This window comes from Mus musculus, chromosome 3 (genome assembly GCF_000001635.26).
Source record: "Mus musculus strain C57BL/6J chromosome 3, GRCm38.p6 C57BL/6J".
Classification (NCBI taxonomy): Eukaryota; Metazoa; Chordata; class Mammalia; order Rodentia; family Muridae; genus Mus; species Mus musculus.
This window is the reverse complement of record NC_000069.6, coordinates 98088956-98103855: the sequence shown is the minus strand read 5'-3', so window position 1 is coordinate 98103855 and position 14900 is coordinate 98088956. Positions and strand designations below refer to the sequence as shown.

At 49.0% G+C, this 14900-nt stretch overlaps 1 protein-coding gene across 1 annotated transcript in view; it reads right to left on the bottom strand.

Annotated features, from left to right (window-relative positions):
• The window catches only part of Notch2 (notch 2), a 136830-nt gene that overhangs the window by 46512 nt on the left and 75418 nt on the right, over window positions 1–14900 (bottom strand). Inside the window, exons 6-10 of the mRNA NM_010928.2 lie at window positions 5527–5760; window positions 4277–4432; window positions 3468–3656; window positions 2222–2335; window positions 1417–1530 (exon numbers count right to left, since the gene is read on the bottom strand). Of these exons, the coding sequence (NP_035058.2) occupies window positions 1417–1530; window positions 2222–2335; window positions 3468–3656; window positions 4277–4432; window positions 5527–5760 (807 nt within the window). The remainder of the gene's footprint in view (window positions 1–1416; window positions 1531–2221; window positions 2336–3467; window positions 3657–4276; window positions 4433–5526; window positions 5761–14900) is intronic.

Sequence of the window (14900 nt, the reverse complement as noted above, 5' to 3'; positions counted from 1 at the left end):
GAGAGAAGTAAGCATCCCACAACTGAGGTGTAACTTGATCCATGTCCCACCTCTTCCTAAAAAGGGTCCAAGGAGGTCTTTCCTCCCTTTTATTGTTTAAACTTATTTTTTAAATTATTATTTTTCAAATGGGTGGTGTGGGTGTGTACATGTTGAAGTCAGGGGACAACTTTTGGGAGTAGGTTCCCTCCTTGCTCCCCGAGGTCTGGGAGTCGAATTCATGTTTTTAGGGGTGTGCGGCAGGTGTTAGTACCCACTGAGCACCTCAGCACCCTCCTGTCCCTTAAACATGAGATCTAGGACTTAAACCTCACTGCTGTGAAGTCACGCTCCACAGAAGCAGGCTAGAAACGTCTGGAGCATCTCCAACAGGAGGCAACGTTCCTACGAGGAAAAGGCAGCTCAGCAGAGTCCACACCTACAACAGACATCAGCTCTGCACCACTATGGGAACAGAGTGTGCTTTCCTGAGACCTGAGAGAAATCAGAGGCACAAGGCCTACATGCTAAAAACCTGTTTCTAACTTATGCTCTGACATTACTCATGACTTTGAGAGTCTGCCTGCCTATATGTATGCATGCGAACTCTGTGTGTGTGTGTGTGTGTGTGTGTGTGTGTGTGTGTGATGCCCACAGAGGCCACAAGAGGGTGTCAGATTCCCTGAGACTGGAGTTACAGATGGTTGGAACCTGCTATGTGGGTGCTGAGAACCAAGCCCAGGTCCTCTGCGTGAGCAGCAAATGCTCTTGCTCCAGCCCTCTCTCCCTATAGCTTCTATCTCAGAATCACATAAGGAAGAGGTTTCCTTTTTGAATAGTTTAAGGCTTTCTCCATATTGATGAGCCATGCATCTGCACAGCAAGTGTGCTGTAGTCATTCAGCTCAATAAAGCCCATTCCCATGTGAGAAATATGGTCCAAGACCCAGAAATGTGTTACCAAAGTTTCTCAGAATACAGAATCAGATCATGCAGGGAGCACCTTCCTAGAGAGACACAGCCAACTCTCAAGGACATCTGTATCTACACTGCACAAAGGTTGGACTCAGAGACACAGAGACCCTGTAGAGAGCCTCAGTGAAGAACAGCTTTCTTCTAGAATTCTCCTATTCCCAAGGTACCAGGGAAGCAAGCTAGAAGCTCACTGCTGCCCAAACCCTTTCCATAAACACACAGACACCAGCTGAACATGTGGGCAGAACTACTGTGTGGTGACAATGAGCCAGGGGCTACAGGTAAGGACTGTAAGAGCAGCAGGAGGTCTGCAGCAGTAGGAGGTCTGCAGCGAAAGCATGAGCCAGCCCCTGGCTGTTAGAGGAGGGCAGCACCCTTTATGCTCTACCTCCGAGCAGCTAGGGGAAGACAGTCGCCTTGCCCACAGAGGGGCCTCAAAGGGATGGGAGGGGCTGACACTTACCTGTGGCACACTGGCATTCATAGCCATTCGGGTGATCGATGCACTTGGCCCCATTCAGGCAGGGAGTACTGGAGCAGTCATCAATGTCGATCTGGCACACTGGTCCTGTGAAGCCTGGAAGAGGCACCGAGGTGACACATATCAGAGACTGACCCATCTTCCTTTACTGAAACAGTGGTTGAATCACTGGCAGAGTGTATGCCAAGGGGTCACCAAGGCAAAGCTCGGAGGTCAGAGGTACTGGGGTTCTACCCCTGACTCTCAGGTCCATCTCCAGGGAAAGCAAGAGGAACTGAGACACTACTGAAGATGGAGTCTCAAACCAGTAACTGTATCCCCAGACTGAAAGGATCTTCTCTTTGGAGATTAAGTAGAAAAGCCACCGTCCACAGCAGACAGCTGGCAGGCCTTCAACATCAGCAGAGGCACAGGACCTTGGAAAAAAATCTGATGTGTGGTGCCGGCCTGGACTTAATGGAATAAAATGTCTTGGGATTTAGGAATATGACTCATGAGGAAAAAATAAAATCCTGCGCTTCTGTGAGGTGTGAGCACTCTGAAATATACACACAGACAGGGAGGTCAGGGGCCGTTCGAGAACAGACTTGGACTTCAGGCCACAAAAGTCTTGGAAGACATGCTGGCTGAAACAGTTCCCCACCTCAGCATACACAAAGTCTCTTCCCAAGTAGCCACTTTAATGACTTCCTCATGCTCGGCCCACACGCACTCGCTCCCCCTCCCCTTCCTGTGGTTGGCTGGCTTGGGGTTTTGGAGAGCACAGGGGCAGGTGGCAGGCGCTTACCAGGGGGACACAGACACTGGAAGCGGTTGACTTTGTCCACACACTGCCCGTTGTTCACACACGGGTTGCTCTGGCATTCATTTACCTCCAGCTCACAATGCACACCTTTGAAACCTGCACAAATGGACCACACATGCGGTTCAGACAGAAATAAAGGGGCATTCCAGCCAAGGAAGCAAAAATGTGCAGAGAGAGCTAAAAACCTCCGCAAGCATGAGCAGCTCTCCAAAGAAAGCGAGTCTTCACTATGATAGAGTAGTCGCTGTAGTGGACAAAACATAGATGCCGTAAGACATTTTTGCCAATGTGAGGAAGAGGCAGGGTTGGTATGGTACAGGTGTGAAATCCCCTCCCAGGCTCGTGTGCTTGAACACCCAGTCCCAGCTGGTGGCGGCGAGGACAGCTGTGGGAGAGAGACGGGGCCTAGATGGTAGACTGGCAATGGGACCTTAGGACAATAGCTTTGCTTTTGTTTCTGTTATCTCTGCTTCCCAACCCACCAAAATATGAGGAGCTGCAGCCACATGCCCTGCCCCATGTCTTCCTCTGCCACGATGGACTGACTTGCCTGTGGGACTTTAATTCGTTCTGTCAGGTACATCACCACAGCGACAAGAAAAAAGGCCAATGCAAGGGTACACCCCAGGACACAGCATGCAAACCAAGACTCCCACATTTTGGATAACTTCTAGTTTCTGGACCCCTTCCCCACTGCCTTCCTAAGACCAACTGAAGTGGTGCAACTTGGGGTGCCGGTCAGGACTAGGGGGAGCTCCTGCCGAGGCTATAGCGCTGGCTTCAGTCATTAACAGAACAGCTGACCTGTGCTGTCACGTCGTCGTTCTGTTTTTGTCCACTGAGGAGTCGCTCCAGAACACAACTGAGCTAGGGGCTCATTCTGGGTAAGCAGCAGATGCCTGCATTAAGTGTGGCTAACGACTAGCTCTGTAAGTGAGATGGGATGGCACACGGGATCCTTCAGAGCATCAGGACACTCCATGTTTAGAGGGTTCCGGTGGGAAACGGCTCCGGAGGCTTCCCACTGTGTGAAGCTGGAGCCTGAGGTGGAGCTCCTGTCTGACTTGGTCTGCTCTGCTCTGACCACCCCAGTTGTCTCCTACTTTCTCTGCAATCATGGGGCTTGCAGGGGTCCCGGGCTCAGCTCTCTTAGTCAGCTGGGGAACCCCGCGCTGGCTCAGTGCATGGAGTCAGTGAGTCCTGTCAGCAGCTGACCAGCCCTCCTTACCTGGCATGCACAGACAGGTGAAGCCTCCGATCTTATCCAGGCAGGTGGCGTCGTTCTGGCAGGGGTCTGAATGACACTCGTTGATGTCCATCTCACAGCGAGGCCCTGCGTAGCCCTTCAGACACTCACAGTGGAAGGCGCCATCTGTATTCACACACTTTCCTGCATGCTCACAAGGGTTACTGTTGGCTGTAACACATAAGAACCAGTTACCAGGACCGAGCGCTTGCCAGAGTTCCCACAAAGACAGATAACACAGGGCAGTCAGGAATCTACAACCCAAGGCCCCACTTTAAACAAGATCACTCTGTTTTCAGGTTTATTTGTTAACTTATAAGAAGAAATGACAAGAGTGGTCTCCAAATGTGTGCTGTTTTTTTAAACTCTTACTGAGGTAGGACTTTATATTCATTTTATTTATTTATTTTTAGCTATGTGCATGTATATATGTCTGAAACCAGAAAATGAGGTCATATTCCCTGGAGCTGGAGTTGCACGGAATTGTGAGCTGCCTGATGTGGGTGCTAGGAATTGAACTTGGATCCTCTACAAACGTAGTACATAATTAACAGCTGAGCCATCATCCCAGCTCAGGAGCGTCTATTAATAATCAAGTCTAGACTTGCCGTTGCACTGAATTCCCAGAATGCATGTACAGTAAAGGTTGATTGTAAATTACGTGTGTAGAACAGGAAACAGAAATTCAGGTTTGGGTGTAGCAGTCGCTAACGTACAGAACACTCCCGCTGCAGCACTTTCTGAGCCGACACGACACACCTCCAAGTCTAGAAGAGATGCCAGACACTCACCCATAGCACACTCATCCACGTCTTCTGTGCAGTCAGCGCCCTTGTAGCCCTGTGGGCAGGTGCAAATGTACTGCCCGTTCAGGGGGTTGGTGTCACACAGCGCCCCCTTGTGACAAGGGTTGCTGATACAGGCATCATCCAGATGGCACAGGAGACCTGTCTCAGGGTAGAGCGAGAGAAAACACACACACACACACAAAATCTCTCTTAGAGAAATGCTTTTTCTTGTCAAAAGCAGAACCAAACAAACCAATTAAGACCCAGAGGCAACATTGCCTTCACCTGATTCTACACTAGGGACATGCCACAGCCCTCAGCTGCCGCTGACAACCTGGGCATAGGTGAGCACTCTGGGCCAGAGCTCTCAGGGCCGGGCATGTATTTGTGGAGGAACACGGGAAAATGGAGCTATCCTGTGGAGAGTACCAGCATTAGCAAACAAAAATTGCAGGTGTCCAGTTAAATCTGGATTTCTGGTAAGTGTTCATGTAAGTATGTGTCAAATACTCCGTGCTTCCAGAGTTTGACCCAGCATCTTCCTTCTCCAGTGTCACACTCCCTAGTGAGCACGGCTCGCTGGCATCTCACGAGCCTCAGAGCTGAGCACCACCTGTCTGTTCTCCAGCACCCAAGGAATCACATCAGCACATTCCTGGATCAGGTGCCAGGGGGAGGGGGGTGGGGACCTGCCAAGTGCCCAGGCATGAGGAAGCCAAGCAGGGAGGCATCAGGCTCCCTGCTCTGCAGAGTTCTGGTGGGAACCGGATTTTCCAGTCTGCAATTGGCCAAGACTTCTTCCACAAAGCTAGAGGTGTGGCTTTGGGAAAGGCAGAAACACAAGGATGTCTCAAGACTGCCAGGTACAGGTTTCTTGACTGAGCTATCTTCTTCTAGTGGGTTTGCCTGCAGTGCTCCGCCACTCCTAAAACTAGATGCTGTCCAGAAAACAAGGTGACCTGTGCCCTCTAAAGAGTTCTTCCTAAGAGACTCCTAGAGGCACACTCTTCTGAATAAATGGGTATTTCATTTAAACTGTCTCCCTGAGTCCACGGATTGGCCATCTAGTCTGGATTTCTCCGGCCAGAGTCTTGGGGAATTCTACTGGAACAGAATGTCTAGGGAAGATGACTGCCCTTTACTACCAGACTGCATTCCAGAATGGTCCTCAGAGGTGCCACAGGGAAGAGAAGGCCAGAGTGTGCACACTCCGGCCTCCGCCACCTCTAGCTCAGCTGTGCTGTTGGTCTTACCCGCCTTTCCCTCCGGACACAGGCAGGAGAAGGAGGCCACGCGGTCAATGCAGGTGGACCCTGGCGTGCAGGAAGCATAGGCACAGTCATCGATATTCTCGCTGCAGTCATCTCCGCTCCAGCCGTTCACACACACGCAGCCATAGCCTCCGTTTCGGTTGGTGCAGGTGCCTCCATTCTGACAAGCGTTGGGCTGCAACAGACACTCGTCCACATCTTCTGTGCAGAACTGCCCTGTGGGGGGAAAGATGCTGGGTTAGGACCCTTAGGTCATAAATGACTGGCACCCTAACAGCCCTTCACTGAGCTGCCTGAGCCTGATGTAAATGGTACCTACAGCAATCTGTGTCCTCTTATGAAATTTAAGGTGACCCTGAGTTATCCAAATAACACTTATCAGAACAGAAATGGCCTTTCTCGAAGCTCTGGCAACATGAAAACCTATCCAACTAGCCAAACTCTGTAGGTGCCTTGTCTTAGCCAATTTCTTGGGCCAAGAAATAGAAAAGTAGGGCTAGAGAGGCTGCTCAGGCATTCAGAGCACTCACTGCGCTCTCTGAGAGACCAGGGTTTGATCCCAGCACCCACTTCACAGCTGTGTGTAACTCAGTTCCAGGGAGTCTGATGCCCTCTTCTGGCTGGCCTCTGAGGGTTTACATGTGGTGCACAGACATACATGCAAACATACACATAAAAAGAGAGGAAAGAAGGAAGGAGGGAGGGAAGGAAGGAAGAAGGAAAGGAGAGAGGAAGGAAAGAATGCAAGCAGGTAAGCAATTGAAAGTGGACAGAGCAAGGAGAGACATGGATGGTGCTTGTGTCAGTGCCCTGGCTTCCACACGGTACACACACCTCACATAGCAAAGACCACTAGGAAAGGGTCCCCGGTATCTCTCATGAATTCTCCCAAAACAGACTATAACAATTTTAAAAGTGTGGATGAGCAAGAATAAACAAAAGCCTCCATAAAGTACAGATGTGAAAGAAAAAGCCACAAAGAATGAAAATGGAGCACAGCGTCTCACCCCAGGGACACGGTCCACCCAAGTGTCTCACCCCAGGGGCACGGTCCACCCAGATGTTTCACCCCAGGGGCACGGTCCACCCAGGTGTCTCACCCCAGGGGCACAGTCCACCCAAGTGTCTCACCCAAGGGGCACAGTTCACCCAAGTGTCTCACCCCAGGGGCACGGTCCACCCAATGCCACAGGAGCTGAGTGAGGCCCACTGTGTCGTCCGACAGAGCACTGAAGGACCACTGCTGGGTATGTGCTCCTACAGATGAGCTATGAGTGCTGGCTACCATGGGGACTGAACTGCTGGAAGGGTCCTGGGCACAGAAAGAGGGGATGTTTTGTGCTCCTTACAACAAGGAGTTCATGATCCACAAAAGCAGTTTGGTCTCAGACCACCTGGATTATAAACAAATTAATAAGCAGGTCTTCTTGGAACTATTTTAAAACCAGCTTTTTCTTCAAAGGCTATTAAAATTAGACTATCTAAATTCTCTAAACCATAACAAATTCTAAAACCAAACAACAACAAAAAGTCATTCATTCCCCCTTTGTAAGTAAATAAATAAACCGTCAATGATCAATTGAAGGGGCATTCTGATTAGGAATCTACTTATGAAAAAAAAAGCATAGACTGCTTGAATTTTAAAAATACTAAAGCCAGTTGGTCCTGGTGGCACAGGCCTTTAATTCCACCACTTGGGAGGCAGAGGCAGGCAGATTTCTGGGAGTTTGAGGCCAGCCTGGTCCACAAAGCGAGCCCAGGACAGCCAGGGCTATTACACAGAGAAACCCTGTCTCCAAAGCTAATTTATTAATTTATTAGATTAATTTTAATGAATTAAAAAATACTAAAGCTCCCCACAGTCCCCGGAATACCTCCTAAGTCATATATCTACAGAAGGCCCATACTGTGCCCAGCTGTGGCCGCTTCCCTTCATGCTTGTGCTAAATGAGTCTGACCACCCACACTTCAGCCTGGTTTGGCCTTCAGCCTCTCTACTATAGAAGCAATATAACTGTCACTTGCTTAGTTACATATTCTTCTCCTGCTCCCTCGCTGCAAACAATCTGTCTGGGGCTTCTGTGTCGTTGCAGCAGAGGCCATTACCTTGCCTGACAGGATAGATGTGGATGTTTGGGGTCTCCCCTAAGAGACCTTCCTGTTCCTCCCCTTGCTTCACTTGCAGGGCCTCTGAGAGAATGCATATGACTACCATGATCTAGCCCTACTGCTGGATGCAGGATGGCATCCAATCCAAGTTACATCACTGTGTCTCTTTCCATTATTGGACTGAAACCACCCTGCCACAGGACTGACTGGCTAAGGCTGGTCTGCAGGGAAATGGTAAAGTGTAGAGCAAAGTAGACTATCATCACAGCACTAAGACTACTGGCTCCTGTCACTCCTGAGAAGCTGGCTGGGAGCCCACCCATCAGCACACAGTTCTGAGCAGGCTCTCGGTGTACAGCAAGCTTCTTGATCTGAAAGGAGGTTCTACCGATTGCTACCAGAAGTATCAATGACTCCAGCCAGACTAATTGAGAAGGGAGGGAGTAAGGGGGCTAACGAGTGAAAGAGAAAAGCAATGAATGAGTGAGTGAGCGAATGAATGATGGGGTGAATGAATGATGGGGTGAATGAATGATAGGGTGAGTGAGTGATGGGGTGAATGAGTGAGGTGGTAAGCAACGTGCTGAAAGATTGAAGGAGTGAATGACTAAGGAAGAAGGGGAAGGAGGAAGTGATGAAGGGAGGGGAGAGGAGGGAGGGAGAGGAGAGAAGATGGAAGGTGTAGAGAATGAAGGGAGGAGGAGCTGAGTAAAGGAGAGAGAGAGAGAGAGAGAGAGAGAGAGAGAGAGCGGGCAACAGATCGAAGGCTGAAGAGCTCAGAGTGCAAACACCCACCCCAGGATAGATGACGTCATTCGGTACAAAACATTTGCTCCCTTACGCTTCTAGCAAAAATGCTACTTCAAAGAATGACAGCTGTGTTATTAGGATTCAGGCGGGGCTGAGAAATAAATACATGACCACAAAGTAGGTAAAGAGCTGTTGTAACCTGGGTAATTGCTGAGTCTAGCCATTGCACTTACACTAACACAGTCGGCTGTGCTGCCCCTGAACCTCCCTGACGTGTGGAATGCTAGCATGGTCCGTGTCACCATTCTTTAGTGAGGCCCTGAGATAAATCTGGGTATGAGACACTGTTGTGTTTAAAAATATACTTTATACATACTATCGTAAGAGAGACTGAGTAAGAAATAAAAAGTAGGTAAAATAATATTTCCTTGGGAAAGAAACCTGACACTCCTGGGAAACGATAGTAATAGCTGGATTGTCTACAATGAAGCAGACATTGTGAGCTGCCACCCAAACCATGTCATTTGTAACTGAACAACGGGCTCAGAGGAGTCACTGGCAGGCAGCAAGGGCAGGGAAGCTGGGACTGTAACTGGTCCACCTTGCACTAAACTTAACACAGACTCGTGGTGTGAGTCGGACAGGATCGGACCAGCGCTACAGGCTGCATCTTTCCAAGGGCACAGGCATGCAGGGGGTGGCGTAGGGGTGGGGGTGGGCTGAGATGGGGTGGCAGGGATGGGGTGGGGGTGGGATGTGAAGACCAAGGCCATGAGTCACTCTGCTGGATTAGGGGGAACTTACAGCAGCAATGCACTGCCTGAAATGGAAACATGCTTGAGGGGTGGGCAGCTCACGGCTGCTTCAATGAGGCTGCATCTATATGTCCATTTGACACTGCTAGACACAAAAACAGACAGCTAAGGACACCCCAGCTTAGAAGTGATTTTCTGCAAACCACATCATTTTTCTCTTAGGTTGTAGAACAAGAACCTCCTAGACTCCTTTCTGATAGTTCTTTCCCTCTCCCTCATACAAGTCTGTCACCAAGCTCTATGGTCAAAGATGCTGAAAACGGTAGCCTGGGTAGTTACTACAACCCCTTGCTCCAAAACTTCCAAAAGACGTTTCCTAGGATACCACACTTCGTGTCCACATCTGCTTTGAGCAGGAGAAAACCCAGGCAGAAAGAAGCCCACAGTGGGGGGGGGGGGGGGGTTCAGCATCAAGGAAGCTTCCCAAGCTCAGGGAGCGCTGTCACCAAAACCGTTACCATGCCAACTCTAAACCCCAGCCCCTCCCCCAGCCCAGGGGCTTCTGTGGCAGTACCAGGGAATTGAACCCAGCACCTTGCACATGCTAAGTAAATGCTCTACCTCTCAGCTACATCTTCATCCCTGCCCCCAGTTCCTAAAGTCCAGTGAGAAGGCGCAGCTGTCTGAGATAAAGACCATCCTAGTGAAGGCAGCAGAGCAGAGGTCAGGAGAGATTAGGATGGGAAAATTCGGCACTCAAAGGACACTGGGTGCATGCTCTCTGCTCATTCGACTTTTCTCGTTCCCCTCAGGAACACAGTGCTTGCCTTTGTGGGAGGAAGGAGGCTTACTTCAGAAGAAAGACCCAACACAGGCAGGTCTAGAAGACAGCAAATGAATGCGGTGTACTCTCCTACTGGAGATTTAAAAGGCCAGAGATGGTTTAAGACTTTAAATTTGAATATGAACTCTGGACTTGATGTAACAGGTAAAGAACAGTTGGGGGAAGACATGATTGACAGTAAATCATCTGTGAATACAGGGAGGGCAAGGACAAGTGATGCTTAGCAGGAAGAGAGGGAGAATACTAAGTCCTGAGCTACCTAGCAAATCAAAGTGTGCGGTGGGAAGGGAGACTTGTGTTGTTGCCCGGCCCCGGTCTTGGCAACCCTGTCATCTGGGTCAACACAAACCACGCTGTGAACTCCCTGAGTAGACTGCAGAGTTCAGTGAGGCAAGTCTTCAGAGGACAATAATCACCTCGTAGTAATTTTCACTTGGAGATGCTGCAGGCTGCCACCACTTAACCTTGGGACCAGAGCAATGGGCTGCTCAGGCCCTCTCCGACTCCCTCGGGCAGAAGGAAAAGAGTAGGGCTTGTCTTTCTAACACAGTCACAGGGGGCCCTGATCCATTTGGTCTGAGACATCACACTCACCAGTCTGCAGCTGGCAGATACTCTAAACACGGACACCAGCTGAAGCTACCGAAAACTTTCTGGCTTGTCCCTGTACGTCACACAAGACTAGCCCTCCCCTTCAGACATCTTCTCTGACCAACAACAGCTTCTGGCAGCTCATCTAATGCTGGGTTTTTTTCCTATGGCAGGGCTCCGCACATCCTATGCTCTCTACCCCTTCCAATTGCAGGGTTAGCTACTCACCATCCCTCAGACGTTGCTTGTGACTCAGCCATACCTCTACATGCCCATCTCCCGGAGACTCACCACTGCCACTGTTCCAGTCATCTGTCCTGGAATCTGGCAGAGCTGGACTTTATCCCACGACTCTCATCCCTCCTCCCATTAGGCTACAGGTTTCACAAGGAGAGGGTCTGGATCTACCATCTGCTTCAGAAGGTATGCCAGATACACTTGGGGTTGGTGGAAAAACAGACTTTAGACAGCAACAAATCCAATTATGCTCGAGATGAGGAGTAGGGCCAGAGAAGTATGCTAACCTGCCCAACTGTGAATAGCTCTTTACAGAAGAACTAGAAACACAGATTCAAAATGGAAATATGTGCTTAAAAGGGTGGGACTGACAGACTGCTACAGAAGTCAACTTTCAGAATGGGAAAGGAATCTGAGCTGACTCCTGAGGGACAGCAAGGATTGAGAAGCTCGGAAGAGAGCTCAGCAGGGTTGCAGGTGAAGACAGCACCAGCCCACCATTTGTAAATAAGGCCCTACACTGGGTTTGTAAGAGTTGGGCCATGCCAAATGAGCCACAGTCCATTAACACAAAAAACATTTAGCAACTATAACAGGCCAGGGTACTTCTCAATGCACCACACAAAAAACATCTCTCTGACTTGGAGTTACAAGATGGGATGAGAGATCGGGAGGCCACTCAGGGAAACAGAGACCTGAGCTCTGAATATGCCTCGCCCCCCCGCCCCCCCCCCAATCTGTGGACTTCAAGGTCTGCAGGGAATATTTTGACTCTTAATATTCAAGCACATTAAGAGTCAACACACATCTTGACAATAATCCCCACACAAGAAGCATAAAGTTTAGTTAGACTGTCCCTGACCCTGTTCCCTTCCTTTCTATGGTAAATTCACCTCTGACACATCCTTCCCGCCCGCAATCACTCGAGTCCAGGCCACAGAGAGCATTTCTCCAGTTTTATTCTATAGACTTTCTCTATGCAGACTCTAGTTTATTTCTCAAGTTAAAGAGCAGAGGAAAAGCCATATGGCTGTACAGGCCTGCAGGACTCCTGGTGATTGAACTAGTCCTTTGCAGTGTACATGCACTTGATGGAAGCCCAAGTACCTGCTCCCTAGGAGGGTGGGAGTGGCTAAGGTATGAAGGAAGAAGGGAAGTTCACAGAGCTAATTCCATACCACCATCTCCTTCAGGACTCCTCAAAACCTTGTTTCCTACATCATGACCAATGCCATTTTCTAGAGAGCTTCCAGAATGATCTTAACATATAAACCGGATTGAGCCACCTCTTCTCTGAGCCCTCTGATGGTGTCTCTGGTGGGATACGATTCCGCCACTTGTCCTGCTTTCTGTACCAGCTTCTCCACTTCTTTGTCCATACCTCAAAGTGGTCGAGGTCCTTCACCTTGACGTTAGGACACGTGGTTCCCTGTGCCTGGGGACATTCTTACCCTGCCTTCCCCACATAACTCTTACTCACAGTCTACATCTGAAATGTCATCTTCCCCCAGAGACCTTTTCTGCCAAAACAAAATTAGTTTTCCCCATTAATAGACCTCCTCTCACCCTCTACTAACCTTGCAAGCCATTCCCTACAGATCAGATTTTATACATAGATTATTATTTCTCACTATTGTTTAATTCAGGACTTTAAACCTTATAGAGAAATGATGGCAGCCATCTACCTCATTGCTGAATCCCCACAGCTTAGCAAAAAACCCAGCTAATAATATCCAGGAATGTTAATTTATTAAGTAAGTGATTGATCTGTCTTCTCTTATTATCATAATCTCAATAGAATAGCAACCTTACTTTTCCAACAGCAACAGAGGGTATCGATTCTGTCCATTCCTCAGTCTCCTTCTGTCCTTATCTACATCCACCAATCAGCTCAGGAACTCCTCATCCAAGTCCCTTACCCTGTTTGCTAAACGACATCTCAATGTGACACCAAGTTCCCCTTGCCTCTGTCCTAATCTACTTCACTAGATCTAAGACCAATCCATGCAGCGATGACAATTTTCTTCCTAACTGAAGTCTACCCCATCCCTAAAGACATCTTCCAAGACAGCGGCCTGCAGTAGAGTCCTGCAGTCCTCCTAAGAGCACCGTCATCTTTGTAAGGGTGCACTAAGAGAGGTCCCGTCTCACAATTACTGACCTCCAACAGTAAAAATGGATGCATTAAATTATTTCTAGATGCCAGACATCTCTGTAAGCTCTTTCCATTTACTGCCAAACATCATCTTTCCAAGAGGTGAGCTCAATTTACAAACGTTCTCAACAAAGAATCCAGGGGGGAAATGGCATGAGAAACACCAGAAAATCTAATTTCCCTATTCATTCATTGCCTCACCACACACACACACACACACACACACACACACACACACACACACACACTCACGCACTCACGCACACACGCACACACGCACACATGCTGTGTCATGTCTGGACTATTTGTACTGGGATTACCCATGAACAAAGCAGCCCTGGTTTTTACCCTGTAGACGTTTAGGCAAATAGTGGGTATCCCACACAAACAACGATAATACAGGGTGTCAAGTATTTTAATGGGTACCTGTTGCCTCAGGAGAACAGAGAGCTAGAGAACAAAACTGGGAAATGAAAGCCCGAGGGACACATGGGCAGGGCAGGCTGTCTACGAGTGTATGTGTGGGTGGAAAGAAGGCGTGGAGAACATTTCTCAAAGAATGACATGGAGTACGCACTTCGAATAAGAAGGACCATGGCTCACTTGAGGCAATGAGAAGCAGAGGGTGCAGCTGAATTGCAAGGCGTGCATGGGTAGTGGGGAGATGCAGAGAGCTGGTTCCATGCAGCACTCTGCAACTCCATCCCAAACCAAGGACTCACCACCAAAGCATTTAAGGAAAGAAACAGCACATGCGATTTGTGTTTCAGAAAGCCTGCCCAGCTACAGGAAGAATGCGCTGAACTCCACCTCACCCCTCCAGGTCAACAGCAATTTAAAGCACAGAGGAGCTGAAGGCCACTGTGGCCACTATAGCAACAAGAGAGTCTGTGGTGCATCTGGGGCAAACTCCGGATGCAACAGCACCAAAGCACAGCCGGGCTTGGCCTCTGTGGAGAGCTGAGCCAAAGCTGGCATTCAGGAAGCTGACCCCTGGCACAGAGGCTTCTCCAGAGAGGAAGGTAATGCCAAGCTTCACTCTCGCCTCTGGAAGGCCCATGTGTTGGCTCCATACCCACTTCTTTAGGCTCCTCACTTCTAAGCCAATTGACACGGGAGAGCCCTCACCTCACAGGGAGGTTCAGGGTGAGGGGATCCAAACAGCCCAGAATTTCTCTATTCACAGACAAGTAGTTACTTTGTGCAGAATGAGTAGAGTGGAAAACTCCACCATGGGGCTATTATAAGGTTCTGCAATATAAAGTATGGATGTGTGCCACATACGATCAGATAAAGAACACACTGTAAAAATATCCATTGCCAGGAACTAGCACACTGAGAAAGAGTTGGTTCTCCGCTCTCAAGACACTAACAAACTCGGGTTCTAAAACAACACTGAACAGCAGGGTCAGTGGAAGGGGCTGAGAAGCAGCAGAAGAGACAGGAAGGATGGAGATAACTGTGTGTCACAAGAAAACAAAAATGCTCTGCAAATAAAACTCAGGGTCACAGGCTGTGAAGGACAGAACAGAAGACAAGGAACTATAAATGTTCTCCTAAGATGTAAAGGAAAAGGAAGACAGGCTGAAATAGCAAGGGAGAGGAGCTGCGCTCTGTGGGAGGGAAGGATGGCCTTCAAGAGATTACAGGGAGAACATCAAGAGCAGTGATGCTGACCATCAAGGAGGAAGAAACATCCCACCCAGGACTCATCACCAGATGCAAAGGAGACATGCCTAAAATCCCAGCTTACACTGGAGACCCAAGAATTCTATACCAGCAAAATGCTTTCACACATGAAGACAGCCTATCCAAGAGCTTCCAGCTCCCGATGGCTACCAGAGTGCATCCCTGAAGACGTCACATCACTCACAGTTACCTAATTGACTGAAACTCAGCCAAGATGAAGAAGCCA